We start from the raw sequence: 26179 nt of genomic DNA on the forward strand, positions 1-26179 counted from the left end.
AGCTACAAGGCGAGTCGCTTTCGCTGGTTATAAATTTCGGCCATCGCCATCGACTGAAGGTGTGATGCGTGCCACGTGTCATCCGCGAGTCTTTTCTATAAATCCCTCAAAATATTCTGTCAATCCCCTTTATGAGAGGTTTTCTTTGGTATTTATACCAATTCCATAGTTGCTTAGCAACTTTTCCAAATATTATGCAGTAGTCAGACGTGGCAATGCTAGAAGGTAAAACGCAAATAATCTTATATTTAAAAATTTGGTGTGCTAGTCTGCTAGAAACGTAAAACAAATGTTTGAACCGTGAGTTTCGGCTTTTCACTGAGAATCCCGATTATGCGGGTGGACTTTGGATTTGTGATTGATGCACCATTGCCAACTTACTTGTTTTGATTACTTAGTTAAATCTAAATAATTTAATAGCAACTCGTTACTACTTGTTGTTGAAGAGAATAGGTGGTGGCAACTGGCAAGGGGAAGAGAACAGTGGTCTCCATTTGTCCAGAAGCGGGCGGGCGACTTCTGTATGCATTGACGATAAATCAAAGACCACATTTCATGTCAGGCCATAAAAAAAAAACTCGGTGAGAGACGAAACACCAGATAACAACACTGTAAGTGTACTTTAAGAAGCCAAGTGATCCACAAGCCTTAGAGGCACTCAATATTTCAACTGGTTCAGTAATTTACAGGCAACTACAAGCCTACACGAACAACAACAGTGCTAATATTTTAAATTACTTGAATACAAGTGCGCAGTATCCCAGATTAGGAGGCAGTGGGCAACAACAAAGGCGATAACATTTATACAGCCGAAAAAAGATTCGAGAGTATTCTGAGGCAAACCACTTTAAAAAAAGGTACTCATCTCTCCAATTTCCATAACTGGACTATTCACATGGCAAAAGAATCAAGCATTTATTTCTGAATTGCACTGATGCTCCCTATGGCAGCTACGCCTATTCCAGAACATACTTGAGCAGCTTGTTGTATCAGGCCCGTGCTCTTCCATTTTCTCCAGCTCTATCAGAGTATGCTGAGAGGTTCGAGGGGATTGCACACGAGTTTCTCCTTGGGTTTCAAGAGAGGGACATGGACCGTCGTCACAGGTGCAGGTCGGAATGGAAACCGAAGGGAATGGACTGCAAGTGAGTGGACAGACAAGTTCTGAGGAAACTGCTGCCACACGGTTCTTACGGATATCAGATCTAGAGCATGTTGCAAGTGTGTCCGCGGAACGAGGATTTAGGATGCATGGGTTGCAAAGGCTGAGTGCCAGGTTTGATCTGAGCCCTTTTGCTGGGGTACTAGGTAGCTGAATGAAGGATATTATGCCATGTCGACAGAGAGGGCAAGGGATTGATCCGGTAGGGCCAACCAATTCAGACTGGATGTTGCTTGTTGAGCAAAGATAGAGAGCACATTTGACACAGAGTTCATGCCCACAGCCTGAAGAAACAAACAGGACATATAAGGGTGGTAGACAGTTACCCGTTGGTTTGCGTAAGATCAGCATTAGTAGTAATGCTATAGACTATGAAGTGCACACTGCCAGAAGTGAAATATTAGAAGTTCACATGAAGGATGACAGTTATTATAGATGTAATAAATGTCTAATGCAATCATATGCAGCACTTAATAAGATGGCTAAAGACATAGAAGAGATTTGTAATGGAAGGCTTTGTTTCACCCTAGCTATTAAGCATAGTTTCCAACAAATTCTATGTAATGATTTATTCTTACACTTTGCATTTTGTGTTGGACCATGCTTTACAAGCAATAGGTTTTCAGTGCAGTTCTTCATTAATGTCTAAGTGTGCAAAGAACTGTGAAACTACTTATAGCCCAAGGAGGAATATGAATAATGAAATGGTCAATCAATTGAGTTAGAAAAATATATCTCTGGAAAATGCAGCATGAGACACAGGAATTGCTGTATATCTCCCTTGATTTCAGTAAAAAAATATGGCCTAAAAAGTAAGTTTTCATAAAATACTTTGTGTTGTTCAAAGCATCCGTACATTTCTATAGAAATTAGAGTGGGCATTTGGCATATTGTTCATCAGCTAACAGCATTATTAAGTGTTATGAGTCATGATGCAGATCAAGCATTTTGAGTAGGCTCTAGCAAGAAGCAAAAAAAAAGAAGAAAAAAAAGGGAGATGATGCTCTAGGTACTTTCTCTCATACTTCTTTCTTCCTATTTTGCTCTTTTTTTCCTTTTTTTTGTGTGGGAAGGTACGCCTATGTATGCAGGGGATGATGCTCTACTTCAGAAAAAATGAATCTCACCTTCAGCAGCTACAGCACAGGCTCTTTCAAGGCAAACAGCACAGAGATCGCTATCATCAGAAGATGCAGCCAATGATTGGAGCCCACATTCTCTGCACACAAGCATTTCTATACGAGTATTAATTTTCTAGTTAACCATTTCCTTTCAACTAGATTAATTATCAGTTTGACTAAACAATAGTATAGCTCTGGTAAAAAGAAACATCATATTTTAAAATGACAACTTTAAATGCTAGTATTGGTGCAACAAAATTTAAAATAATATATCAGTATCGATGTTATAATATTGAATTACTAAAACTCTAGATTCATATATATTCTGCAAACTACTACTACCCTACATACAGAAAAACAGATGAGAAATTTGATACTATTTGTGAATTGTGATACTGATGGGTTTAGGCAGAACTCCATAGAAGAACAAACTAATTATGCTAATCTGATATCATCTACTGTTACGAACCACATGTGGTCGGATCGTAACATCTACTCAAAAGTTTGTGGGCTACAAAAGATCAACTGTGCAGCAAAATCAAAGCTTGCTAACTTGACGAGAAAAGGAACAATGACAGTTCTTAAATTGGTGAACTAGAAAAATATGACAAGCAAATGAACCTTTGATCTAGAATATTGTAATAACATTGCAGGTAGATATGAACCAACATGACAAATAATAATTTTTTGATGGAGAGCTTTGGCATTTATACTATGTTTATTAGCACTAAATGTTCCACCAAGTATGCATAAGAACCAACTTTAAGGGTTTCCATCTAGTGTAGTATATTGTGTGTTAAACTGAATTTGGATTGAAGATTCATCTGCAGATATTTCCACAACATGGAACTTAATGAGAACAATATATATTAAAAATGTCTCTTATTGAGCGAATTGCATGTACACCTTCTTATTCGAAATCCATTATAGTTATGCAGTAAAATGTGGTTACCATTACTCAGCTGTTCTTTGGGATGACAGGAAATACCGAAATAGAGTGAAAGATTAAAAACTTGCCTCGCTATATCAAGTATGCTCATAAGGGGCAACGAAAGATAGCTAGATGGAGGAAATGTTGGAATGACCGAGTTAGAATTGGGTGATAGTAATTGTTCCAGCCAACGACGTCCCCAAATTCTAGCAACATCGTGTGGAAGCCACCTGAAGAAAGGGACATAATTAACAGATTAAAACAATAATCAAATGACTTCGAAGAAAAGAATAAGGAGAGTCAAAGATGTGAATTTTAATATACTAAGAAGGAGTGTTTACCCATTGCAATTCAATGTCAACCTGCTAGCACCTCTAGCTAGTAGTATCTGTAAAAAGAGACGGCTTCCAATCATTTAAAGAGTAACTAGTGCCACTGATAGAACGAGTACAGACCAACTTCATTCTGAGATATAATATAATGTAATACTAAAAGTTTTACCTGGCAACATTTGAGATTCCCTCCACAAGCTGCATAATGCAAAGGGGTACTTCTAGCTCCTGCTTAATAAATGAAAATTAAAATTGTTTTGATAAATGACATAGATGATACCATGATAGCAAAAAATTTCAACCACAATAAGAATAGTAACAACCTATAATATTCACTGAAGTGCCGTAGTGAAAAGTCACCACCGAGATATTGGCACCTAAATCAAGCAACAACTGTACGCAATCAAAGTAACCATTCAGAGCCGCCATGTGGAGAGCTGTAATGCCTCCATCAGCAGCCCTGTTAATAAACTTGGCGCAGGCACTGCAGCAAACAAATGTCCCAACTTATAATTAGTATCTGAAAATTAGAAACAATGAGATATCTACCCGTTAAAGAACAGAGAAACAAACATACGACTGATTAAATTTCCGCCCCGAAGAGGAATTAGGACTGTTTCCTCTGCTCTCCTCTTTGTCACCACCATCCCCCAACGAAGAGCTCTCTCCCAGAGGAAAACTCGGGACAAAATCCGCAAGCAACAGCCTAACACACCTTACATGGCCGCCTCCCGCAGCAAAATGCAACGCAGTCCTTCCGCTCAAGTAATCCGTTCTAGTAACCTTCAAAAATCAACAAATCCATCAATTCCCTCTCCATAGCAAAACAACAAACAAATGAACGGCAATGTACAGTCACATACATTACATCTAAACAGCAGAAGAGTCTGCACCACCTCCCAGTGCCCATAGCGGCAAGCATGCATCAATGCCGTCTTCACCGATCCCAAAAAAAAAAAATAAAGAAGTCTCATCATTAAGTCATCAAAATTGCAACTTTTGACGGCTAATTTGGAAATCAAGATTACCTGACCACAGTAGTTCCTCGAATTCACCTCAGCGCCACTCTCCAGCAAGAGAGTAACAATCTGAGCAACATAAATTACCAATCAAGAATCGGCAAACATATCCAAAAGAGATCAAAGAAAGAAGAAAGTACTGAGACCTCGTTGTGGCCTTTGGCGGCCGCGAAGTGCAGAGGGGAGTTGAGGCCGCCAAAAGTGGAGTAGCGTGCGAGAGCGGGGTTCACTTCGAGAAGCATCCGCGCCTCCACCGCGTCCCCGTCCCTCGCCGCCGACACCAGCCTCTCGCCGGAGGCCGAGCACCCCAAGGAGTTCCCCATCGCCTAACTTCAAACACAGCCGTTCAGAAGATCCGATCAGCGCGACTACGGATCTCCAAGCATGCCTCTCCTCTCCTCCGCCGCGAATGAGAGAGAGAAGGTGGGTTCTCTTCGGGCTCTCAAGGGAGAGAGAGAGAGAGAGAGAGAGAGCCCGTGCCGTGGTGCTGTTTCTGAACCTGGTGCTTCGATCCACGTCGACGCCAAGATTCGTGCGATTAGAAGTGAGAAGGACTTTTTTTTACCAAACTAGCACCCACACAAACTTATTTACCCAAATAATTTAAATTAAATACATCAATTATCATCTTATAATCTCGATGAAAAATACTACATTCATCAGTATTTTGCATAAATTATATACTGTTGATTTTATTCCAAACAAAAAACGGGTAGAATATCAGAAAATTATTTCCTTAATTCATATTTATTTCAATAAATTAGAAAGATTTATCATATTATAATAGAATAAATATATAAATTATTAAATTTAAATCTGAATAATATAAATATAAATTAAATCGTCTCACTCCAGTGACAAATTGCCAATGAAGTCAACATCTTATACTTACAATAAATAAATAAATAAAAACTATTGGCCTTTTTACATCTCACGTTAGACTATTATAAATAAAGTTTGTGAGAAGATCTAATAACACGATCAAATGCTCGAGTAGATAGTCTCTTGTGGGCCGAGGTTTTGGGCCCACACGGTAGGCAAAGGGTCTGGTGGATTGGTTGACTTGTTTCCTGTGAAAGGTGGGGCCCAGTTGGGTGATGTTTGGAGTGTCGTTTCGTCAACCGAGTTGAGTACAGACAAAGGTTTAAGCTGCTCAGATAAGTGTCAGCTTTATGCCTCCTTTTATTCTCGATAAGAAAGCCCTTATTCTTGCTCATATCCTTCAAGTGAGCCAAATCAAGATAATACCGCAGGAATAACTCATCCTTCTATCTATACAATGCTTCGCCAAAAAAAAATTATAGAAACATTAATCCCTATTATATACATGGGGATCGGCCAGATTTACTGCTTATATTTTCCGGATTGATGAAAAATAACAAAGTCCTCCAAGGAGTTGAGACATATGATATCACCAATTCTCAATGATTCTATCATATTTCTCTATGACAGTCTACCGGCGATGATATTTATAAGTTCTTTAACATTTTTAGTTCCAAAATTAATTGCTCCATGCCTGCTGCTGCTGCAGGCCTGGTCCCTTCACATAAAGGCAATCTATTAGCATCCCGGAAAGTCATGCCCTCTTCTCCCTCTCAGTGGGTCAAAGGATCCATCAGCGTTCGCCTTAGTCAGTGGGGACTTAATATGACTCATTTTTATTCGCTATAGGTTGTCATCAAACCTTGTCCCACAATAGAGAGACGTGCTGCAGCAAAGAAAGACGACATTATCTCGGATCCAAGTTTGCTAGGTAGAGAGTACCGTCATATATGTAGATACTATAATATTAAAATTGACTTGGTTAGTAGGCTTGATGGCCAATGATTTCTACCTCCCAGCTACTCCATTTACCTCCAAATCTTTGTAGGATTTCTGAACCCTTTCTTTCACCCCCTGCCTTCATATCTGTGTAGCAAATTAATGCAACCAAAAGAGTAGTAATACCTCGGCCCAGCTTTGGACAGTGAAGTCACATGGTAAAGGTACATAAGTTAGGCTTTAGATTCTATGGACCCGTCTCAGATCCATAGATTCTTTCAGTGTGACATTGTTTACAAGTAAGTGTTTCTGATGTATCTGATCCCATTGCGTGTTACAGTGGACAATAGACACATGACAGCATGAGCATTGAGCAGTAGAGGATGGAATCAAAGATTGTTTCTTCTCCAAAGAGCAACGAATGGTTCCACCTATCGGAAACAAAGGTTTCTGTCTTATTACAACTTTTGGGTATACTTTCTTTTTGTAATAAAGACATTAGTTGATAGGTCAAGAATTTGAGCGAACATTCTATATTTAAAACAACAGATGGAATTCATCTGTTTTAATTATGTGTTAACTTACTAATTAATCTAAAAATTAGCTACTGTAGGATGGTAATTTTTTTTAATCTTTTATTCTAACAAAATTTGTGCATGACAAGTTATGTAATCTAGTAGGGCAGCAAGTTGAGATAAATTTTGTTGGTCAAGAAGTATGATCAGTTTATAATTTGAAAAGAAAATTATTTATAGCACGATTAACTTATATAATTTATTTAATAAATTAATCATGTTTATATTTAAAAATTCTAACTTGTTTAATAAACGGAACTTGTTCATATTTGAAATATCATGGCCTGACTCAATAAAACAGACTGATAGTCATGTACATAAAATCTTAGATGGAGTTTTGTAATGGAATAACTTCAAAATTAATTTAGCTGTACTCATATTTTTAACTTGCATAAAAACTTTATACTTGTTTAGAGCCTTTAGGCTATTATAGTGTTTGAGTAGAAACTAGCATAGGGATTTAATAATTTAGAAAATATTTTCGCAAATAATTAAAATATCTTTTGTAGTTGATGGATAATAAGAGGAAAGAAAAGAGAAAAGAAAATAGAGAGAATGATTGGACCGGTACTTAAAATAATATATTTTCAAAAGTAAAATAATAATATATTTATTAGTAAATATAAAATATTAGATGGAATAGGAAAAGAGATAGAAGTATATATTAGTTAACTAATATTAAGTTAAGTCGTTTGATTACTATACTATACTAAAATAAGTTTACTTGTGATTATTTCACAACCAAACATTGGTTCTTTGAAGGAAATTAACATGATCTATCTTGTGGAAAACAGCATCCAAGATTCTTGACCATTGGGTGCACAAAAAATTGCAGGAACAAATTGGCACTTGTAGTAAGTGTGATATTACAGCAGGATAGTATATCTCACATAGCATGATAGTATATCTCACATAATAGAACAATTCAACGTAGCTGTGCAAACGGCACTTCATCCTTTTTCATGTTTGGATGGAGCCAACTCGCTATTGACTTCTGCGATAAAGCTCCATAATGGACTGATTACTTCTTCCATTTTGCCTTTGCATCTTCCACCTACAGCCTCCACACTGATAGATAGTGGATGTTTGCAAAAGGCATGCGTGTTTCTTTCTACTAATACCAGAAGACTTGGTACTACTATTCTATGTCATCATTTCCTCATGTGTTCAGGAATAAGACGCTGAACCAGTTCGGGAGAAGCACCTTCAAGCTCTGTGTACACATCAGATAATGTGGTGACAGTTTTAAAGGCAGGGTTAAGAAAATAGAAGGCGAGCAAGTAATATAACTTCAGACATAACTTTAAAGGTTGGAAAGTTTGTCAAAAAGTATTCCAGGCAAGAGGTACGCAAGTTATTACCTTCAGTTGTGAAATTAAATAGAGGAGGAAGGGGCCGTCCATCTGGCAGGCGGGTGTTGGGGTCTCTCAACTCATCGAAGAATGGATGACCACAAGCCTCCAACTGCAAAATTCATCCATTGATTTTCGACTAAATACAAGGCCTTGATACTAGCAGAAATATCTATTTCTCTCTCAAAGGCCAAGTAACAATTGAGAATTTTAGAAATGAGTTAAATTAGTCGTGTGATTTCAGATTATTATTTGCCTCAAAATATAATCTGACATTTAGCTGGGACTAGTAATGTTAATGCAAATGAAAAGTAAAGAAGTCTGCAAACAATAGATGATGAAATAGTACAAGCACAATAAATTTGGAGCATGAGTTTCTCTTACAGCTGTGCAACGCAAATTTGGGGAATACTGGAGTAGCCTTGATACAAGGTCAGCAGCCTCAGGTGGCAAACGCTTGTGGAATAGCTAGAAAAGAGAGCAATTAGTTAGCAAACCGTCCAAGTTTGCACGTGCTCCAGTACTATAAATCCACTGACCTTGTGCCATGGATGAGCTTTGATCTGCGGGAATTTGTATTCTGTATAATTTGGATTCATACACTTAATCTCTTCTCGTGTTGGAGTACCTAAAATCTTGTTTAAGAAGACCAATCAATTGAAAACAAGTTAATTCATCTTACAAATATTAATGAGAGTTGGTATGCAAAAATTTGACAGCAGACAAAAGACCTTAATGATTTCCACCAGTTGATCAACACCACTTTCTCCAGGGAACAAAGGCTGCAAACCGATCATGATAAAAAAAAAGTGAAACAGTTAATGAAATGCTTTCATTACGTGATACCTATCGAGGACAGAATTAGTATATTAATAGACAGTATGATAAGCATGATATAGTTATATGGATGGGAAGTACAATGCTGGAACACCTTCAAACTGCAGAACTACTGATGTACAGCATAATAGAATATGCTATGTGCAAAAATTATCATGAAAGTCCAGTCACTAAATGGAGGTAAGGCCCTGCATATTAGCAAGTTAATTGCAAAAGAATAAACAAACTAGCGGTAAGCTTCCCCCAAAATCGCATCCCTAGGATCCCTGAGTCAATTTGTTTTTGTTTCAAAAGGTAACGTCGGTAGTATTGTAGCATGCACTACTTGCAGGCACCAACTTAGTAGCACTAAGCAGTTAGCACATCATATTGGTAAAATTGCTGCATGGTCATCAATCATGAATCATAACTAATGTAGTGCCAAAAGAATGAATGGTTTGTAAGTTGTGTAACTATGAGGTGAAGAAAGAAACTTAAGCAGATAATCATTAAAAGAACAAAAAATGTCATATTACCAGATTATCCTACCTGCCCTATTAGAAGCTCAGCTAAAACACAACCAACAGACCACATATCAATTGCTGTAGTATATTCTGTAGCCCCAAAGATTAGTTCAGGAGCCCTATAGTATCGTGAGCAAATGTAAGATATGTTAGGCTCCCCTGGAACCTGAAATTACACAATTTCATGTCAAACCAAATAAAGGAACCATATCATGACCAAAAGCACAATATAACATACCAATTTCTTGGCACTCCCAAAATCACAAAGCTTAACTTGATGAGTATGAGGATTGACCTGCAACATGAATTAAATTACCATAATATGTGATTTAGAACAAACATTCAATATGACTGGTACACAAAGGTTCCACTAGCTTGCAACTTGCAAGCCAGAGTTTGCTTAAGGGGAAGCCAATGTAATGAACTAATTATCACCCATTTGTATGCTGGCAATAAGATGGAATTTAGAAAAGAGGCATAATACCCTGTGAGAGAAGAAAAAGAATAAGAGTAATACCAATAAATTTTGGGGTTTTATATCACGATGGCAAACACCGGCAACACGATGGACATAAGCAAGAGCACGACAAATCTATAACATGAGAACGTCAAAAGGTTTAGTTTCAGAAAATAAATAATTTGAATAATTCAAATGACTTATGATGGAAACAATTCAATGATGACAAGCACAAAAAAAGATGATGAGTCACCATAAACCTGGTATGAGTACAACTGAACATATATAAGAGGCATATGCTGGTTCATCCGGTTGTAGTACTTCGTGACACGATTAACAGTCTCAGACATGTATCCAAGTACGAGATTGAGGTAAAGTTCATCTTTGTGAGTGGTTGAAAAGAAATAATGCTTTAACTGAACAACATTAGGATGGTCAAGCATTTGCATAACTTGGAGCTCCCTGTTCTTATATCTCTTATCTTGCAGAACCTTCTTGATAGCAACAGTTTCCCCAGTCTCAACACACTTGGCCTGTGTAAGATGGCATTAGACATGCAATATTGAAGAGAGAGGGCCAAAGCAAACCGCCGAAAAGTAAAGCACAAAAGTGAAAATCCATGTTACAAACCTGAAAGACTACACCAAATGAACCAGTGCCGACCACACGTTCTGCCATGTATGAGATTGTCTGACGACCAATAGCAAATATTTACTATCACAGCAAGGAGGTTCCAATTAACCAACAAAAGTTCTCTCATGGAAAAAAGACATTGGATCCAAAGTTTGCTAAAAATCAGATCTCTTGCATACTAACATCATAGATAAACAGAAAAATAATGAACCATTCAAACAAAAATACTGAAGTTGATTAAACTTCTTTAGAAACCATGAAATGAGCATTTCTGTATATGACTAGACCACAGCAAAATCAGAAAATGTTGTCAATCCATGCTGGTTACAGTGGACAATCAACATACAGGAATCAGCTGTTAAGTTAGTGCAATGGAAGACTAGTGGTCAACTGATCCATGACTGTTAAGAGAAGAGAAAGAAGCATATCATATAAGTTGAACTTTGTCCGGCAAAATCAAATCACCTGTTTCGGCTGCCCATTTCGACCACCTATTGTAGTTGTAATTATCTGACCTGTTTCTGTTCCGTTTCCATTTACCACTGTCCTCTCCATCTCCTACAGACAATCAAAATTATGAACTAAAAGAGAATGATAATAGAAATATTTAACTAATGGAGAATATAATATGTTAAAGCCTTAAATGAAGGGAAACAATGGAGAAGAACCTTCTTGTCAGGGTCGTCAACCTTCTCATCTCTTATTGTCATCTCATTCATTTCCTCTGGGAGCTGATCAAAACATGACTCTTCAGTTTTCATGGGAGGGTTCAGACTAGATGTGTTTCCATCAATATCCAAATGAGATGATGAAGTTTTCTGATCTACATCTAGAGCTTTCTCCCCAACCAAATGTGGTTCAATAACGATATCTCCTAGACCATGCTGATCAAACTTTGCTCTTTTCGTATCAGAGTCTCCACCCTTACATGAAGGTAACAATGACTTTCAGAATGCATGACAGCAAAATCAATTCCTGCTTTCCTTTTTTTTTTTGCTCTTCAATTGAATAAAAACAAACATTCTATAATATAGGTAAGATCCGTTGTATTGTCTAAAATAGATGTTTCCAGAGAAAAGTAGTAACCAGTAGCACGCCTAAAAAAGTTGCAAAGTCCAATCAAAGGAGGCTGAATAAAAGAATCAACCAAGTTGTGGAAAGATATAGCTGAAATTGCAGTAATGATCTTTATGATGAAGTTCTTATTTGTTCACCACACCCAAGATAAAAACAAAATAAAAAGATATGCACACATTTTTTATGTCACATATACACATTAGACTGTCAAATGTTATCTCAAGTTTCAACAAGCATCGAAGTTTTTTTATTTTAAGAAAGATAACTATTTACATTTTAGAATGTAATTAAACTCAGGCATATCATTTATGCAATAGCGACACCATAGATAAAAAAATATCAACAGGCTATCATAAAACATAAGCGACCTAATACCCAACAAATATCAAAGCAAAGACACCAGCTTTTAATACCATTGCTCCCTTAATTCATTAACTCACTTTAGGTAACTAACCACATTATTGCGACATGTATATATAACAGCAATCTATGGCATGTTAAAACAAAAAACCATGACTCTTAATAGAACGATGTAAACAAACTAATCTTCAACAGCATTAAAACCGTCTCAAACATCTTACTAAATACAGAAAACTACCGTGCTAAAAGCATTAGAAATAGAAGAATTGACAAAAATATAACTCCTCAATCTCCATCCAATATAAAAGATTCAGGAAGCAAAAGACGATCAAGATGCGTTTCAGTCGAGATTTAGAAAAATAAGAGGAGGGAAACTCACGGGATCCGAAATGGAGGATCGACCGGAAGCAATGCTCTTAAGCCGCCGCATCATATGCATCCTTCTCCCCCTCGGGAGATACCCAAACTCAAACCCTAACCCTAACCCTAACCCTAACAGGAGTTTTCAGAGAAGAGAAGAAGCCCCACTCTCTCCTCCCTCCTCCCCCATCACCGAGCTCGGATCGTAGAGAGAGAAAGAAAACTACTTCCCTCCTCTCCTCTCCCTTTCTCTACCCCCCTTTCTTTATTTACCTTTATTTGTGTTCTTTTCTTTTCGTCACCAAGTATTTAAAAAGAAAAAAAATTCTTGGGCTCCGCCGGTTCGCCGGTCAAACTGGGAGCCCAAACCCAATCATTTCACCTCCATTAAAGAAAGCAAGAAAAGAAAATTATTCTACCTTCGTGACGGTAGTCCGTGACGTGGACGATACCCATCCGTCCGATCGTCTCTCGCCAAGGATCGGACGGTACAAAGGATGGTGCGGGATTTCCGGCTTCTTGTCTTCGCTTCCGCCTCTTTTCTTTCGTATATCTTTACTTTTTTAAGGCCTTGCTCTCTTTCATAAGCATGCGTGAGAACCGGTCTTCGAGATTGGAGAGAGAATGTGGGTAAACGATACTAAATCTCGTTTAGACTTCAATTAATAGAAACGTTTACTTTAAGCCCAAATTACATTTCACACCGTATATTTTTATGGATTTACTTTCACATCCTATCTTCTTAATATTCTTTAAGACTTTTTTCTAAAATACAGGATGCCCCTTTTAAAGAAACAGGAGGGCATTTTCGAAAGAAAGAAAAATAATCCAATGCCTATAAGTCGTGCAAGTCATTTGTTGAACAATGGCCGGCTTTATATCGCTGTTACGAATATAGATATGAACTAAATAAATAAAATCTACATTATTTTTTTTATATTGTAAAACTAGCGGTATAAAAAATTATTTTTATTTATTTTTATGTGAATCTGTACTCAAGTGTTCTTATAAATTGGTTGATTTGATTTATGCAAATAAATTCAAAATTATGTATACAATTATATTTTATATCCATGTCTAAACTAGCAGATATAAATGTATATATGGCTGAATCCCAATAGAAAAGTATAATAATTTTATCACTATTGGATCCGTTAAACAGAAAAATTAGTGTATCCCTGTTAAAACAAGGAGAGCAGAGCCCATCAAGGTTCAAAATTTAGGCCTTTGTTGTATCCATTTTATGAATGGATCAAAATCATAATTGAAGCTAAATTGGGTCCTAATATAGAGCCCAATCTATTTGTTTATTGTAAGAATGGGATTTGGGCTTTTAGCCCAATTAGTCTTAACTTGATGAGCTCTTGAGCAAGAAATCAATGGCAACCTATGCCACCAACAGACGAACATCCTGCATCCAGATGAGATGCAAAAGGTCTTAATCTATGAGTCATATCTTGCTTCTGGAGTTAAGAAACAGTAATTAGGAAAATTTATCCAAAAAAATCGTACGTTTTACTTCTGTTATCATTGACACATACTACGATATAAATCCTTATATTTTACTTTAGTACCTCAAAAATACTATGAGTTAATTTTCACCTAACGGATAATGTTAACTAGATGGAAAATATTTAATTTGATTTTTAAATATGGTTTCTCCTCTCTTTTTTACCTTAATCTTAAAAACCTTATTCAAAGTTAGTTAAAGTTTCCTTAAGTAACCCAACAGTAAAGTGTTTTTAAGACATCAAAATTAAACCAAAATTTACTGCACTCTTTGATAAATTTTCCTAGAATTTTGACGAATTTTTTACATATAAGCCCTCGAATTATGCAACAATGATGCTTTGGATCAGAGTCGAAACCTCCCCACCCGAGGAGCAGAGCAGAACATGTGCGTTACAGTTGGAATGTCTCAGACGAGTACGCGGAGTTCCACCGACTTCCCTTTCAATGTTAGGAATCAGTAGTTTTCCTCCTCTCCGTCTCTTTATCTATCTGTAATTACTCTGCTGCCCAGATGTGTTATATAAACTTAATTCATTTTGATTAATAGGGGAGTATACGTGAGCTCCAACTCTGTTACAATATTTGTTAGTAGAATGGGCAAAATTGTGAGCTATCGCATTATTTCCTCTACTAAAACAGCAAATGTATGAATGAGAGGGTAATTCGTCACCAGCTCCTTTGCTTCAATGATGATAGAGTGAATCTGCCGATCTACATATTCCACTAAACCATTCTATAGTTTCACCGGGACAGTGAGTCGATGAAGACCCAAGTACTAGGGTTTTCAATGAGAAGAATTAGTGAGGTCATTTGCCATGAAAATACCTACTTCTCTCTGATGATTGGTTAGGTTATTTTAACTCCCGTTTGTGTCTAGTTTATTATTATACCTGTTCTAGATTTGTAACCAAACATCAAATTATTCTTATTTTAAATTAAACATATTTCACAAATAAGTTAACTAAAATTATTTTAAAATCCTCTTCAAATATGCAATTATACATAACTACAAAAAAAGAAGAAGAGAAAACTATCATTTAAATTTATGTCAAATTAAGGGTATTTGAGTTAATTTTTATTTATATTTTTTAGCTCAATTTTATGTCATATCAAAAATAATTATTAAATTAGTATTCTAAATTATTTATTAAAAAAAAACTAGCTGAACCAAACGGTGCCTTAGATTATAATAATGCTTTCAATCTTATATTAAACGAGTTATATTTTGACTAATGTGTGAAGATTAAACAACCGCATACATTAATTCTTATGCAGACTTACCCGGCGGCCGACAACTACCTTGTAACACGTAAGCACCAACCAAACGACTGTCCGTAAAGAACTCTTTATTTTTATGCGGAACCATCCGCATAATCATTAAAGCGGTCATAGTCGTGACACTATATAGTTATCCTCTTGACCTTTGAGACTAATAAAGGAAAAAAAGACTCCTTTGTTTACTCATCGTACTTGAAATTAGGAGAGCGAAACCGAGGAAATGTCTTCTACGATCGATATCGAGAGAGGCGGCGCCGCTACTAGATCTGGGGGGGCCGGTGGCGCGAAGGGTAGAGGCGGCGCCGGATACCCCAATGGGGCCGGCAATGCGTCGTCTTCGCCGTTCTACTACGATCCGGGGTACGTGGCGGACAGGGAATGGACCTCGTGGGTGATACCCATGTTCGTGGTGGCGAATGTGGCGGTGTTCGTCGGGGTGATGTACGTCAACAACTGCCCCGCCCACCCCAACCCCTTCGGCTCCTGCGTCGCGCCGTTTCTCCATCGCTTCTCTTTCCAGCCGCTTCGCGAGAATCCACTCTTTGGGCCGTCCTCCTCCAAGTAAGGTTTTTTTTTTCCTGATTAAATGGCTCTGTTTGTGCCTGAATTGTGATAAATTTGCGAGTTTTGGGTTCGGGTTGGGATTTGTGGTAGATTTGGTGAAGACCACTTCGTTTCTTGTCTGAATTTTTATGGGGGATGTAGGTTTTTGGTGAAAGGGTTTGGGATAAATGGATCTTAGCTTGATCTTTTGTCTGTTCTGAGCTTTTCCTGGTTCAGATTTGAGCGCAATTTCAGGATCTAGCCTGTTCCTAGATCGTAAGTCAATTAACTGGTCCGTCTCCTTTAGCTTGCCTTTTCGCTTATAACTTTCGGTCAAAATTGGGGCGTCTTCAAGAATAATTTTGGTTGTTCAAATCAGATGCTGAAACTTGTGAAGTTGAATTTGGTGTTTCGATGCCTACAGTAGAGATATACACTAGTCTCTCTGACGAATTTGGGCAAAAAGAACTTAACATTTGTTTTTTTTTCTTTTTTCAAAACCTGATTCAGCTTTTCAATCATGATTCATTTCTTTTGTGCTTTTAAGAACTGCATTTATTGGGTGATCTTACTGTATGTTTCTTTTATTCAAGCATATGAGATACTGAAATGTAGGACTATTTGTTTCAGATTAGAGAAGCTGGGAGCACTTCAATGGGACAAAGTTGTCCATGAACATCAAGGGTGGAGACTTGTTACGTGCATTTGGCTGCACGCTGGTGTTGTGCATCTGCTTGCTAATATGCTAAGCCTTGTTTTTATAGGAATTCGCCTTGAACAGCAATTTGGATTTGGTAAACGTCATACTTTTCCTGTTGTTTGCCTTTTGGCAATTACAAGAATAGCCTGCATCTCTGTCATATGCATCAAAAGCAAAAGTTGGACATTTTTTACCGTCTGTGGCATAATATTCATACGATAACTCTTTGTTGTCTAATTGGCTTTCACCTTTTTGAGCATCCACCTTCACGCTAATAGGAAACTCTTGGCCAGAATGTATGTATTTGTGTTTCTATTTATAATTTAACTCTTAAATCATCCAAATATTGATGGCAATTTGTGAAATATCAGAAGTTTAAATTGCCCATAAATCTGTTAACTTGTTCATTGCCTTTAGCTTGCTTATTCGGATACAACTTTGGGACAAAATTGGGGCGATTTCAAGAACAGTTTTGGTTCAAATTAGATGAGAATTTATCGTCGGGGAAGAATTAGATGGTGAAATTCCTGAGATAACAGAATTTGTTTGTGTTGTGCTCCCTTAGAAACTTTACACTAGTCCCGAGGGATCCATCCTGAATGATCTTTGCCTGCCTGGTCTCTTGCAGTGAGAATTGGGGCAATATACCTTCTCTCTGGGTTTGGTGGTAGCGTCCTCTCGTCTCTCTTTATTAGAAATAGTATATCTGTTGGTGCTTCTGGTGCTTTGTTTGGACTTCTTGGAGCCATGTTGTCAGAGCTTATAACTAACTGGACTATATATACCAATAAGGTGGATCCATCTTCTTTATTATTATTTTATTATTTGAAATTTACAAGCATTTTGTCTTAAAGCTTAGAAAACTCACTTCATTAATCTGATTTTGCAGGCTGTTGCTCTGTTAACTCTCTTGTTCATCATTGTGATTAATTTAGCCCTTGGAATACTGCCGCACGTTGATAACTATGCCCATATAGGAGGCTTTCTGACTGGTTTTCTTCTGGGATTTGTTCTATTGATACGTCCTCGATTTGGTTGGCTGGAACACCACAATCCCCCACCTGGGAGTAAAGCCATGTCAAAGTATATGGCATATCAGTACATCTTATGGTTTGTCGCACTGATCTTGCTTATAGTTGGGTAAGCATTTCTGTTCATTTTTTATTAACATTCAGTGCTCCAGAGAATGTGGTACTCTTAACTAGAAGTTCATTGTATCATAAGCTGTTTCATTTTGGCTTTTGGGCTTCATGTGATGTGCTGTTAGTTGCACGAAATTCTCTTACTCTCTTAGCAAACTTGACCGCCCGATGTGTTTGCAAGTTGTTCTTCAACTTTTCCTAATTATCTTAGTAATATGATAGGAGAATCATTGATTTATGCATGGATATGTTCTTCCAGAATTTGTTTGACAAAACTCATTTAGTAGATTGTTACAAAGAACTGTATTATTTGATCAAAGGACAACATTTGCTAGGGACCAATCCACTAGACCTTTTGCTTTACAAATACTTATCCATTGAAATTGATTCTTGGACTCAAAAAGTATGGATTGGAGAAATTAGATCAGCAGTTAAATGTCAGCTAGCTGCAGATTTAAATAACTAACAGACCACATATAAAGTCCACTGTGTTAGGCCTATTTCCTTGTATGCCATACTATTGTACTATGCAATGTATGTATGTACTGTGAAGAACATTAATCGTTTCTTATAGACCAACTGATTTTGGATTTATAAAGCTGTTTAAATCAGGTTGTTCAAGGAAAACTTAGGAGTTAGGAAAAACAAAACAGACATGAAATATTTAGTGGTGCTGGTGTTGGAATACCATCTAGATCTTAGAATACCATTTGCAGGTCTCATTCATTGACTAGTTTGACATGATGTTCGCTAGGCCAAGAATCTCGATCAATTTGGTTTGTTCTTTGCTACCAACTATGATATCAGTCAGGTGGACTTGTATTCAATCTTTCTTGCTACTATTGTGCAGATTTGCGATTGGGCTGATAATGCTATTCAGAGGAGTAAACGCGAACAATCATTGCCACTGGTGTCACTATTTGAGCTGCGTTCCTACATCAAGATGGAGCTGTGGAAATTAATTATGATTGACACTTTCACCCTCAGTGTGGAGTAAAAAAAAATTAAGGTGCTACTTAAGGGCATCAGAATGTCATTGTAATCTGAGAATTTGACATTGATTATAATTCTTACTGTACATAACTTGGACAAGCAGAATCGATCAGTTTCAGATTGTTCTGTTACTTATTCTTTTTGTCACACAAATCGAGCAATCATGTAGTTTATTGACTTCATTCTTCATGTTTGAATCTCTTAAGACCTGTTCTTTGACAAGTATCTTCATATGCTTTTCCATTACCTTATACTTTATTATTACTTCCAGTGAAAGGTAAGGAATGCTTCCGCTCTCCTTCAATCTTTATTGGGCAACGACACTGGGCCTTGATCTATCTTTTGTGTGTTTTCTACCTTGGGGTGTATATTGGAAGGTATCAGCTAATAGCTACCATATTTATGGAAAGGAGGCAGGTTGGTGTATGGCATAGATTATGATATGTGTAGGCCACTTCACAAACCTCAATTCTATAAAAGAAGTGACAAAAATTAATCCGACACGTGTCGATAATTTAGCTGTTTAAAAAATTTTAATTTAGATTCAGGTTATAAATAAATTTTTTTTAAATTTGATTATTAAACGGGTTGTATTCATATTTATTATCTTGATAAAAGAATATATTTATAATTCGAAAATCTATGGTAAATTGGTCTATACTTGTGTTCCAATCGGAATGGTGTCGTGGTGTTGTTGGTTATCATAACGTGATGGTCATTTTACGATTTTTTTTTAATGACGTGACTAAACTGACTTATATTAAATATGCATATAATAATAATAATAATAATAATAATAATAATAATAATAGAATTTATATAAAAAGTTAAAAACACTTGGAAGAGACAATCAAGTCAAGTCGACCGTTTAATCCATCCTGATCCAGACCGAAGCAGCACGTGGCCACGTGGGTGGGGATACTGAAATGGGGTTCCACCTTCCACGCTGCGCCGCGAAGCGCACATGAACCCTCTTCTAGTCTCTTACTAATAATACTACACTATAATTAACTATACTAATTATCTTCATTAGCATTACTCATAAGATTTAAAATTCGATCTAAATACCTATTTTAATTCCCAAATTTTGTCGACTAAATAATATTATATTCTCACTTGGCATTTTCCTAAGTTTATAAATCCTCGCTATGCCCCTGGGAGCTCCGAGTCCAAGCCTCCAAGCCCAAGGGCATAAGCACATGGGAATGCCTTCACTCCAGAAGCTACCATGTTAACAAATAGCATCAAAATAGCCCTTAAGTTAAATAAAAACAAAATATTTCTTACGAGATGTGTCCCATCTTTTGTCTCTTCTTCACTACCTTTCTATTAGGCCATGACAAAATACCCAAACATGCATATTGTGCATTGCATCTGGATTCATAGCTTCTTCCTCTTTTTTTATAAAAAAGAAAAAATATTTACCATGGTTAACGTAATCATGTTCTCCTATTAAGTTTGATAAGAGATGAGAACTATTTAGTTGTTAATTAGTTCGTTAATAAGAGAGGATTATGGGCCGACCAAACCAAATACATTGCTTTGTATTAATCATTGGAGAATGTCGTACAATGATTAGCATCAATGACAAGGTTGGTGTGATAGCTAGAAATACTGTATAGTTGGAATGTTATTACCATTAATGTCTCTTCAGCCTAGTTTGCTTTTAGTTTATGAACTCCTAAATTAATTCAGTAAACTAAATATTATTATTTTTATATATCTAATTAATACTAAAATATGAGACTAGCTAATTGAGTTCAGAATTTAGTCTTAAACTAAACAAGGCCTTTTGAGATAGCAATGTTATTAATACTATGATTCTATGAACCATATATATATATATATATATATATATATATATATATATTGAGGTAGAGTATTATGATAATATTTTCTTATTTTGAAAAGAAAAAGATAATGATTACTTAATGCGATTAATAGCACTTGAACCTTGAAGCTTTTTATTTAATTGGGAATGGTCCATGCTATAGTAGTAGTTGGGGAATGGGTAGATAGAAAAGGTTTAGCTTCACATGTGTTCATATTTTGTCGCTTGGACTAAAGTACTCACCGAAGACTTAGTCAATGAAGATTCCTCCATTGACTATATATATATATATATATATATATACAAATATATTTCATATTAATAATGCTATTCAAAAATTTTACAAACACTTTTGATGTTCATTGATAGATTTTCTCACTATCTCACAATACTTACTATTAATGAACATGATAGTGACACATTATTTTGTTTATAGTATACTTGTAAAGTGCTTGTAAGTATAATATTACTCTATATATAATGATAAATATACTTTGACTCCTTAATTATTACCTAATTTTATATTAGTTTTCTCTTTATATTTTGTGATATTTTTCATTTTATTACAAAACACTCAAAACAATATCTATCTAGGATAATTAATGTTTTATATTAGTACACCTAACTAAATCACATATCAACGTAACACCACTAAAAATTGTGAGAAAAAATAAATAAATAATAGCACAATCAAATACATCATAACACATTCAAGTAATTAAATAATTTAAGATGGTTTAGGAATATGACACCTAGACAAAAATATCAGACCAAAAGAGACATTAACCCTTTTAATTATGTAAAACCTCTAAAATGCCCGTGTAACTTTTTTTTATTTAAAATATAACCAGTTTAAGCATTTAAAAAACTATTTTATCTCATTTATAAAAAAAATTGAATTTAAGAATTAAGATAGTTATTTGACGATTTAAATTACCATCATCAAGGAAAGATATTAGATAGCTTAAAGTATATATATATATAGTGTTAGTTTTAGATGAAACATACAATAGTTACACTTTGGTCAGAATGGTATGATTGTTAAGTGCTTAAATTTAATGTATAAGAGATAAGTGTAATTTATCCCTCAAAAAATAAAAAATCCTAGAAAACATAGAAGCAAAATTTATTAAAAATTCCCTCCATATAAAAATAATAAAATAAATTTAACAAATAAGAAACATAGCACACCTACTCATTTCTCTTATCTACAGTGTTCTTGGAGTATTACTGTAAGAGACATATGGTGTGAGAAAAGATGACCACAAACAAAGTTCTTATCTTAGCATATGTATATGGCAATGTATCAGAGCTATCTTTTCAATAGGTCATAAGTTAAGAAAGGAGGTAGCCCTATAAAATTGGTCACAATATATGTTTCAATAAAACAAAATATTATTAAATATTAATTTAATGTTTATATTAAAAAAAAAACTTAACTATTAAATTACAGCAGTGACGTGTCCTCAAACTATAGCTAAAGAGCCCAGCATTTAAATTCTAGTTCCAGTTGTGAGTTGCCAAATCATTTGAGCTTCCTCGCAAAATCTCCGAGTTGTATTAACCCCAGCTATCCAATCTCTTGGGAAGAGGTAAAAGTACCTGAATTCGAATCAATTCAAAATAGCGATCAGTGCATGAAAAGATGCCAAATCTTGTGGAATTTCCAGACGCATCTTAGAAAGGAATGCAGCGTTAGTAGGCTAGGCTAGTTTAAAAGTCCGAAGGTTGATTGAGATATCGTAGAAGACTACAAAAAAAAAAGGCTAAACAAAAAGAAACATGACTACTACCAGTGACGATAAATTCCAAGGGGTCAAGAGGTTCTGGACTGGTCTAAAGGGCACTTGTCTTGCCGCGTCCAATCATCCCTTTCCTTCACCAACTCCATTGTTAATGGCTGCCTTCTTAACTTCCTCTCCCTCACCAACCAAATACTAATGCAGCCATGTCTTTTTCCCCTTAGATTTGTGACACTTGTGACTGGTAGTGGTCTCCTGCTTTCACTATACATGCCAACCCAAATTTAACACATTGATTAAGCATCAAATTTGGCATCACAAAAGGCCGGCTATTGTAGCTCGACAGTCATTCTATCCACTTTTGCATGACAAAGTTTACCACCCGCAGATTAGATCTTGAGAGAGAGAGAGAGAGAGAGAGAGAGAGAGAGAGAGAGAGAGAGAAAGCTAGAGTGGAGATAAAATGCACCGACTTACATTTTGTTCAGAGGAACAAAACCAACCTCCTGTGATCTACTACGGGCCCCATTAGATCGTTGGATTTGGACTACATATAGATCACGTTCACCCTTGGAGACAAGAAAAGCCCAAGCCAAAGGTGCCAAATTAGTTGCTTAAGATATAAAATGATAAACATTGCATCATTCGGACCATTTCCTGGGGACAAGTCATTCAAGGCTTGGATAGTCGATCCAAAAACGTAGCATACCCGGCACTCACCGAATCCACCCATCTCCACCGACACCAACTCGTATTATAATATTATCTACCCTACTAACACATCCCAAAAACAATACCTTTCTTTAATTTATCATGACATCGTACACATTTGTCTCTGTGTTAGCCAACAGTATGTGTGTCCTTTGGCCGTTCTTCTTGGAATAAAGCAACCACCTGGTAATTAAATGGCAAAGCATTGGCATTGATAGCAAAACATGGCATTCTGATTACATGAGGAGGAGGACAATTTACTACCACTAGGCACTAGCTAGAGAGGGATTACAACAAAAGGGGGGGAAGTTCTAAAACGTAGGATAAACAAAACATCACATTGGTTGATTAATTAGTATATCTGATAGGCATTCCTAATCTATCCAACCTCCCAGATCCTGGATAAGCCTTGTTGGCGAACTTGGCATGCAAGGAGTTCGACTTCTGGGCACCTGGGAGCTTCTTCACCGAGCCAGACTTCTCGTACTCCGCAGGCCTTTGCTTTGGTGCACTCTGAGACCTAACCTTGGCCCTGGAGGACTCGGTGTTTGCCATGTAGCTGGGGTAATCTGAGAACCCGAATAAACTGCGAGAGCACTCACTTTTAGAAGGCGTGAACGGCCCTCTCCTCGAGCTACCAGGGCGAGAAGTGGCGGAGTAGTAGTGGGGGCTCTCGCTGATCTCGGCGGAGTCGGCCGGAAACCTAAGTGGGCTAAGGGATTGCCTCATGTCCACAGTGGAAGGGCTCCGGATGGATAATTGTGCAGTTGTCGAGTCCTTCGAAGGTGAGTCTGGCACAGTTGCATAGCTTCGACTATTAGAGCAAGAAGACTGCATGTTATTGTGATTGCTTCGCCTCTTGGAATTGAATTGAGGCTTTCCAGGGTCCACTTCCAGGATCTTTGCACTCTTATCATCATCAATTGCGGCACTGGTAACCTCCTGGTTATTCCAGTACCTCTCCTCTATCCAGCGATCCAACCAATTCCACCCGGAAGAATGTGATCTCTCTCGATCAACTGCATCAGCACCAGCTGACTTGGACGAATTCCTCTATATACCAAAAACAATTGAACCAGTTAATAAAGCACCACCTAAAAATTATCACAATCTGCTAGGACTATATCGAAAAAAAAAATTACCACGAGCGACCCAGACCGATCAGACTTCGACCCATTTGTTCGAGTACTATGTTCATATTTCTCCGGGGTTGGAGGACCCTGGAGAAAAATAAATAAGTAAAAAAATAAACAAAAGAAGACGTTACATCGAATGCTTATTAATTAAAGAAGAACAAACGTTACATACCGGGTGACTACGTGTGGACTTATCGGGACGAATCCTCTCGGATCGGATGGCTCGGCAAGCTCGAGCCCGGGCTTGAACCCGAACCAAAGCCTGCATGCATCTGAGCGTCTCGGCTGCTTGCTTTCTTACAATATTGCCCCTGACCAATGCCTGCAGCTTCACCAGCCCCCTCAGGGCCTTCAATGCCCTCCTCGCCTGCACACAGCACAAATGTGGTAATATTAGAAGAATCTTATCCACACTAAGAAATTAGATTCCCCATGTTCTTCCACAGTGATCAATAAAACTTAGTTTAGGAGACAAGAGACCAAGGGTCTCAGAGATAGTTATAAAATATACAAAAGGGTGCAGAGAGTTAAAAGAAATTAATATCTACGCCTCCGAGTTCCAACTGTAGTAGCCATTGCAATTACCAAACGTGGAGGGTGAGAAGACGACGACGGACAACAGCCAACTACTCCATAAGCCGTGCACTTAAATGGACCGCGTGGGAACGGAAGGACCCCATCTACCCTTTTAGATTATTCCGCTCATACTTACCGGTGAAGGAGTTTTATCCAGGGAGTTCCGAGTTAAAAGTGAATTAATGTGCATTAAGAATGGAGGGATAAGAAGTGGATAAAAGTAGTATATTTTAGGAAAAGGAAAGGGGGTATAGCCTTTAGGTGAAACGGCAACTCGGAGGTGACAGGACCCATTCGAATCACGCGATCCAGCTCACTGGCTATTCTTAGGTAAATCCCCATTTGGTTATCCGGACGAGAATAAGTCCCTCGTAGGGAAATATTGGATTTTTAGGGATAAAAAGTTCGATGTTATTCTAGAAATTGGGAATAAATCGGAGCTCTGGAAGAGAAGGCTAACCAGATATCCACGGAATGCGGATTGGATCTTAACCGCCGCCCACTCCTCCCGCTTCCCGAATCCGACGCACCTCCCGCTGCTCGTTAGCCTCACCACCGCCGCCGCCGCCTGCGCCGCCGCAACAGCAGCCTCCGCCACGGCGGCGGTCGCCGCCGCCACCGCGATCGCCCGTTTGCTCTCCTCCTCCTGGTCCACCCGCGCCGTCTCCGCAGCCGCGTACGGCCGAACGACCTCCCTGTACGAGACCTTCCTCTCCTCCACCGCCGCCCGCATGGCTTGCTTCTGCTGCGGGACCTTCTCCTTCTCGCGGAAGGATTTCCCGAAGCCCCATCTCTTCTTCTCGCTCGGGGGGCGAGACGCCTCGGGAGTCGTGCCGGCGCTGGAGACGGACTTTCTCCCTCCTAGGAGCCCCCGGAGCCACCTCGCGGCCCGGCCCATCTTATTCTCACCGCTCCTCCGCCCGCCGAGACCCGACGCGCTTCGCGGAGTAGCCCATGGCCTCAAATTTGAGTTCCCCCTCGTCCCCCGAAAAAAAAGAGCGGGAGATTTGAGAAAAAGAAAGGGAAGAGGAGTGGAAAAAGGTCAGCGGAAAGGAGAGGAGAGTGATGGAAGAGATGGGAGAAGAGAGAGTCGAGGGAGTCAGAGAGGCGCAGAGCAAATAAGAGTAGTGTGAGGGCGGCCTCTTCTCTATATATAATAGCTTTATACTATTATACTTGTCAAAAAGGCGAAATGGGATCCCGTGTTCCGCCGGCCTAGGATATGATGCATCATCTTTATCAAATTACAATTTCACCCCTATGCTTCTTTTACGAAGGACCAGTCAATTGCATGATTTGCATCACCTTATATTATGCTTTAAATTTTAAAAGAAATTGCATTGCTCTTTTTCATATTATAATTAAATACTCCTTAAAACAATTTATAATGTTAATATTTTGTTAACCTAATTTTTAGCTTCTTTTTTTTTAAAAAAAAAATCTTGATAAAATACAGAATTTAAACCATAAATTTACTTAAACGTAGGGTGTTATATGCAAATCCTCTTTTTGGGTCGACCCGTAGCACTGACAAC

At 37.6% G+C, this 26179-nt stretch overlaps 4 protein-coding genes across 4 annotated transcripts; 1 reads left to right on the forward strand and 3 right to left on the reverse strand.

Moving 5' to 3' along the window:
• Window positions 1–635: 635 nt before the first annotated feature.
• LOC140794161 (probable E3 ubiquitin-protein ligase XBOS33) lies at window positions 636–5092 on the reverse strand. Its single transcript, XM_073146062.1, has 10 exons — window positions 4712–5092; window positions 4575–4634; window positions 4410–4481; window positions 4124–4329; window positions 3870–4030; window positions 3716–3774; window positions 3556–3602; window positions 3301–3444; window positions 2290–2381; window positions 636–1446 (listed from the first exon to the last, which is right to left on the reverse strand). The coding sequence occupies exons 1-10, from the start codon at window positions 4886–4888 to the stop codon at window positions 908–910; spliced, it is 1557 nt and encodes a 518-aa protein (XP_073002163.1). The 5' UTR covers window positions 4889–5092; the 3' UTR covers window positions 636–907.
• Window positions 5093–7730: 2638 nt separating this feature from the next.
• Window positions 7731–12866, reverse strand: LOC140793646 (shaggy-related protein kinase epsilon-like). Its single transcript, XM_073145264.1, has 13 exons — window positions 12500–12866; window positions 11352–11606; window positions 11149–11241; window positions 10681–10740; window positions 10311–10583; window positions 10111–10185; window positions 9832–9888; window positions 9619–9759; window positions 8985–9035; window positions 8793–8888; window positions 8638–8721; window positions 8263–8365; window positions 7731–8114 (listed from the first exon to the last, which is right to left on the reverse strand). The coding sequence occupies exons 1-13, from the start codon at window positions 12557–12559 to the stop codon at window positions 8053–8055; spliced, it is 1410 nt and encodes a 469-aa protein (XP_073001365.1). The 5' UTR covers window positions 12560–12866; the 3' UTR covers window positions 7731–8052.
• Window positions 12867–15423: 2557 nt separating this feature from the next.
• Window positions 15424–18830, forward strand: LOC140794413 (RHOMBOID-like protein 2). The gene is made up of 5 exons (XM_073146428.1): window positions 15424–15831; window positions 16444–16607; window positions 17142–17305; window positions 17403–17653; window positions 18506–18830. Exons 1-5 carry the CDS (start codon window positions 15491–15493, stop codon window positions 18615–18617), a joined length of 1032 nt encoding a protein of 343 aa, XP_073002529.1. The 5' UTR covers window positions 15424–15490; the 3' UTR covers window positions 18618–18830.
• A 4292-nt stretch (window positions 18831–23122) lies between these two features.
• Window positions 23123–25822, reverse strand: LOC140793604 (protein IQ-DOMAIN 22-like). Its single transcript, XM_073145172.1, has 4 exons — window positions 25105–25822; window positions 24241–24435; window positions 24075–24152; window positions 23123–23985 (listed from the first exon to the last, which is right to left on the reverse strand). Exons 1-4 carry the CDS (start codon window positions 25540–25542, stop codon window positions 23281–23283), a joined length of 1416 nt encoding a protein of 471 aa, XP_073001273.1. The 5' UTR covers window positions 25543–25822; the 3' UTR covers window positions 23123–23280.
• Window positions 25823–26179: the final 357 nt, after the last annotated feature.

The sequence above is a fragment of the Typha latifolia genome, chromosome 8, assembly GCF_019914945.1.
Source record: "Typha latifolia isolate L0001 chromosome 8, TyphaL0001v2, whole genome shotgun sequence".
NCBI classification, from domain to species: Eukaryota; Viridiplantae; Streptophyta; class Magnoliopsida; order Poales; family Typhaceae; genus Typha; species Typha latifolia.

What these genes read in the sequence shown, in the direction of transcription:
- LOC140794161 (XM_073146062.1), bottom strand. Translation starts at nt 4,888, where the DNA reads ATGGGGAACTCCTTGGGGTGCTCGGCCTCCGGCGAGAGGCTGGTGTCG. An exon ending in CGAGGAACTACTGTGGTCAG is followed by an intron (nt 4,482 to 4,574) that starts GTAATCTTGATT and finishes GGATCGGTGAAG; the next exon opens with ACGGCATTGATGCATGCTTG. An exon ending in CTGTGCTGTAGCTGCTGAAG is followed by an intron (nt 1,447 to 2,289) that starts GTGAGATTCATT and finishes TTGTTTCTTCAG; the next exon opens with GCTGTGGGCATGAACTCTGT.
- LOC140793646 (XM_073145264.1), bottom strand. Translation starts at nt 12,559, where the DNA reads ATGCATATGATGCGGCGGCTTAAGAGCATTGCTTCCGGTCGATCCTCC. An exon ending in TTGACGACCCTGACAAGAAG is followed by an intron (nt 11,242 to 11,351) that starts GTTCTTCTCCAT and finishes GATTGTCTGTAG; the next exon opens with GAGATGGAGAGGACAGTGGT. An exon ending in TTCAGTTGTACTCATACCAG is followed by an intron (nt 10,186 to 10,310) that starts GTTTATGGTGAC and finishes CTCATGTTATAG; the next exon opens with ATTTGTCGTGCTCTTGCTTA.
- LOC140794413 (XM_073146428.1), top strand. Translation starts at nt 15,491, where the DNA reads ATGTCTTCTACGATCGATATCGAGAGAGGCGGCGCCGCTACTAGATCT. An exon ending in TGAACAGCAATTTGGATTTG is followed by an intron (nt 16,608 to 17,141) that starts GTAAACGTCATA and finishes GGTCTCTTGCAG; the next exon opens with TGAGAATTGGGGCAATATAC. An exon ending in GGACTATATATACCAATAAG is followed by an intron (nt 17,306 to 17,402) that starts GTGGATCCATCT and finishes CTGATTTTGCAG; the next exon opens with GCTGTTGCTCTGTTAACTCT.
- LOC140793604 (XM_073145172.1), bottom strand. Translation starts at nt 25,542, where the DNA reads ATGGGCCGGGCCGCGAGGTGGCTCCGGGGGCTCCTAGGAGGGAGAAAG. An exon ending in CCGCATTCCGTGGATATCTG is followed by an intron (nt 24,436 to 25,104) that starts GTTAGCCTTCTC and finishes TGCTGTGTGCAG; the next exon opens with GCGAGGAGGGCATTGAAGGC. An exon ending in ATCGGTCTGGGTCGCTCGTG is followed by an intron (nt 23,986 to 24,074) that starts GTAATTTTTTTT and finishes TTTGGTATATAG; the next exon opens with AGGAATTCGTCCAAGTCAGC.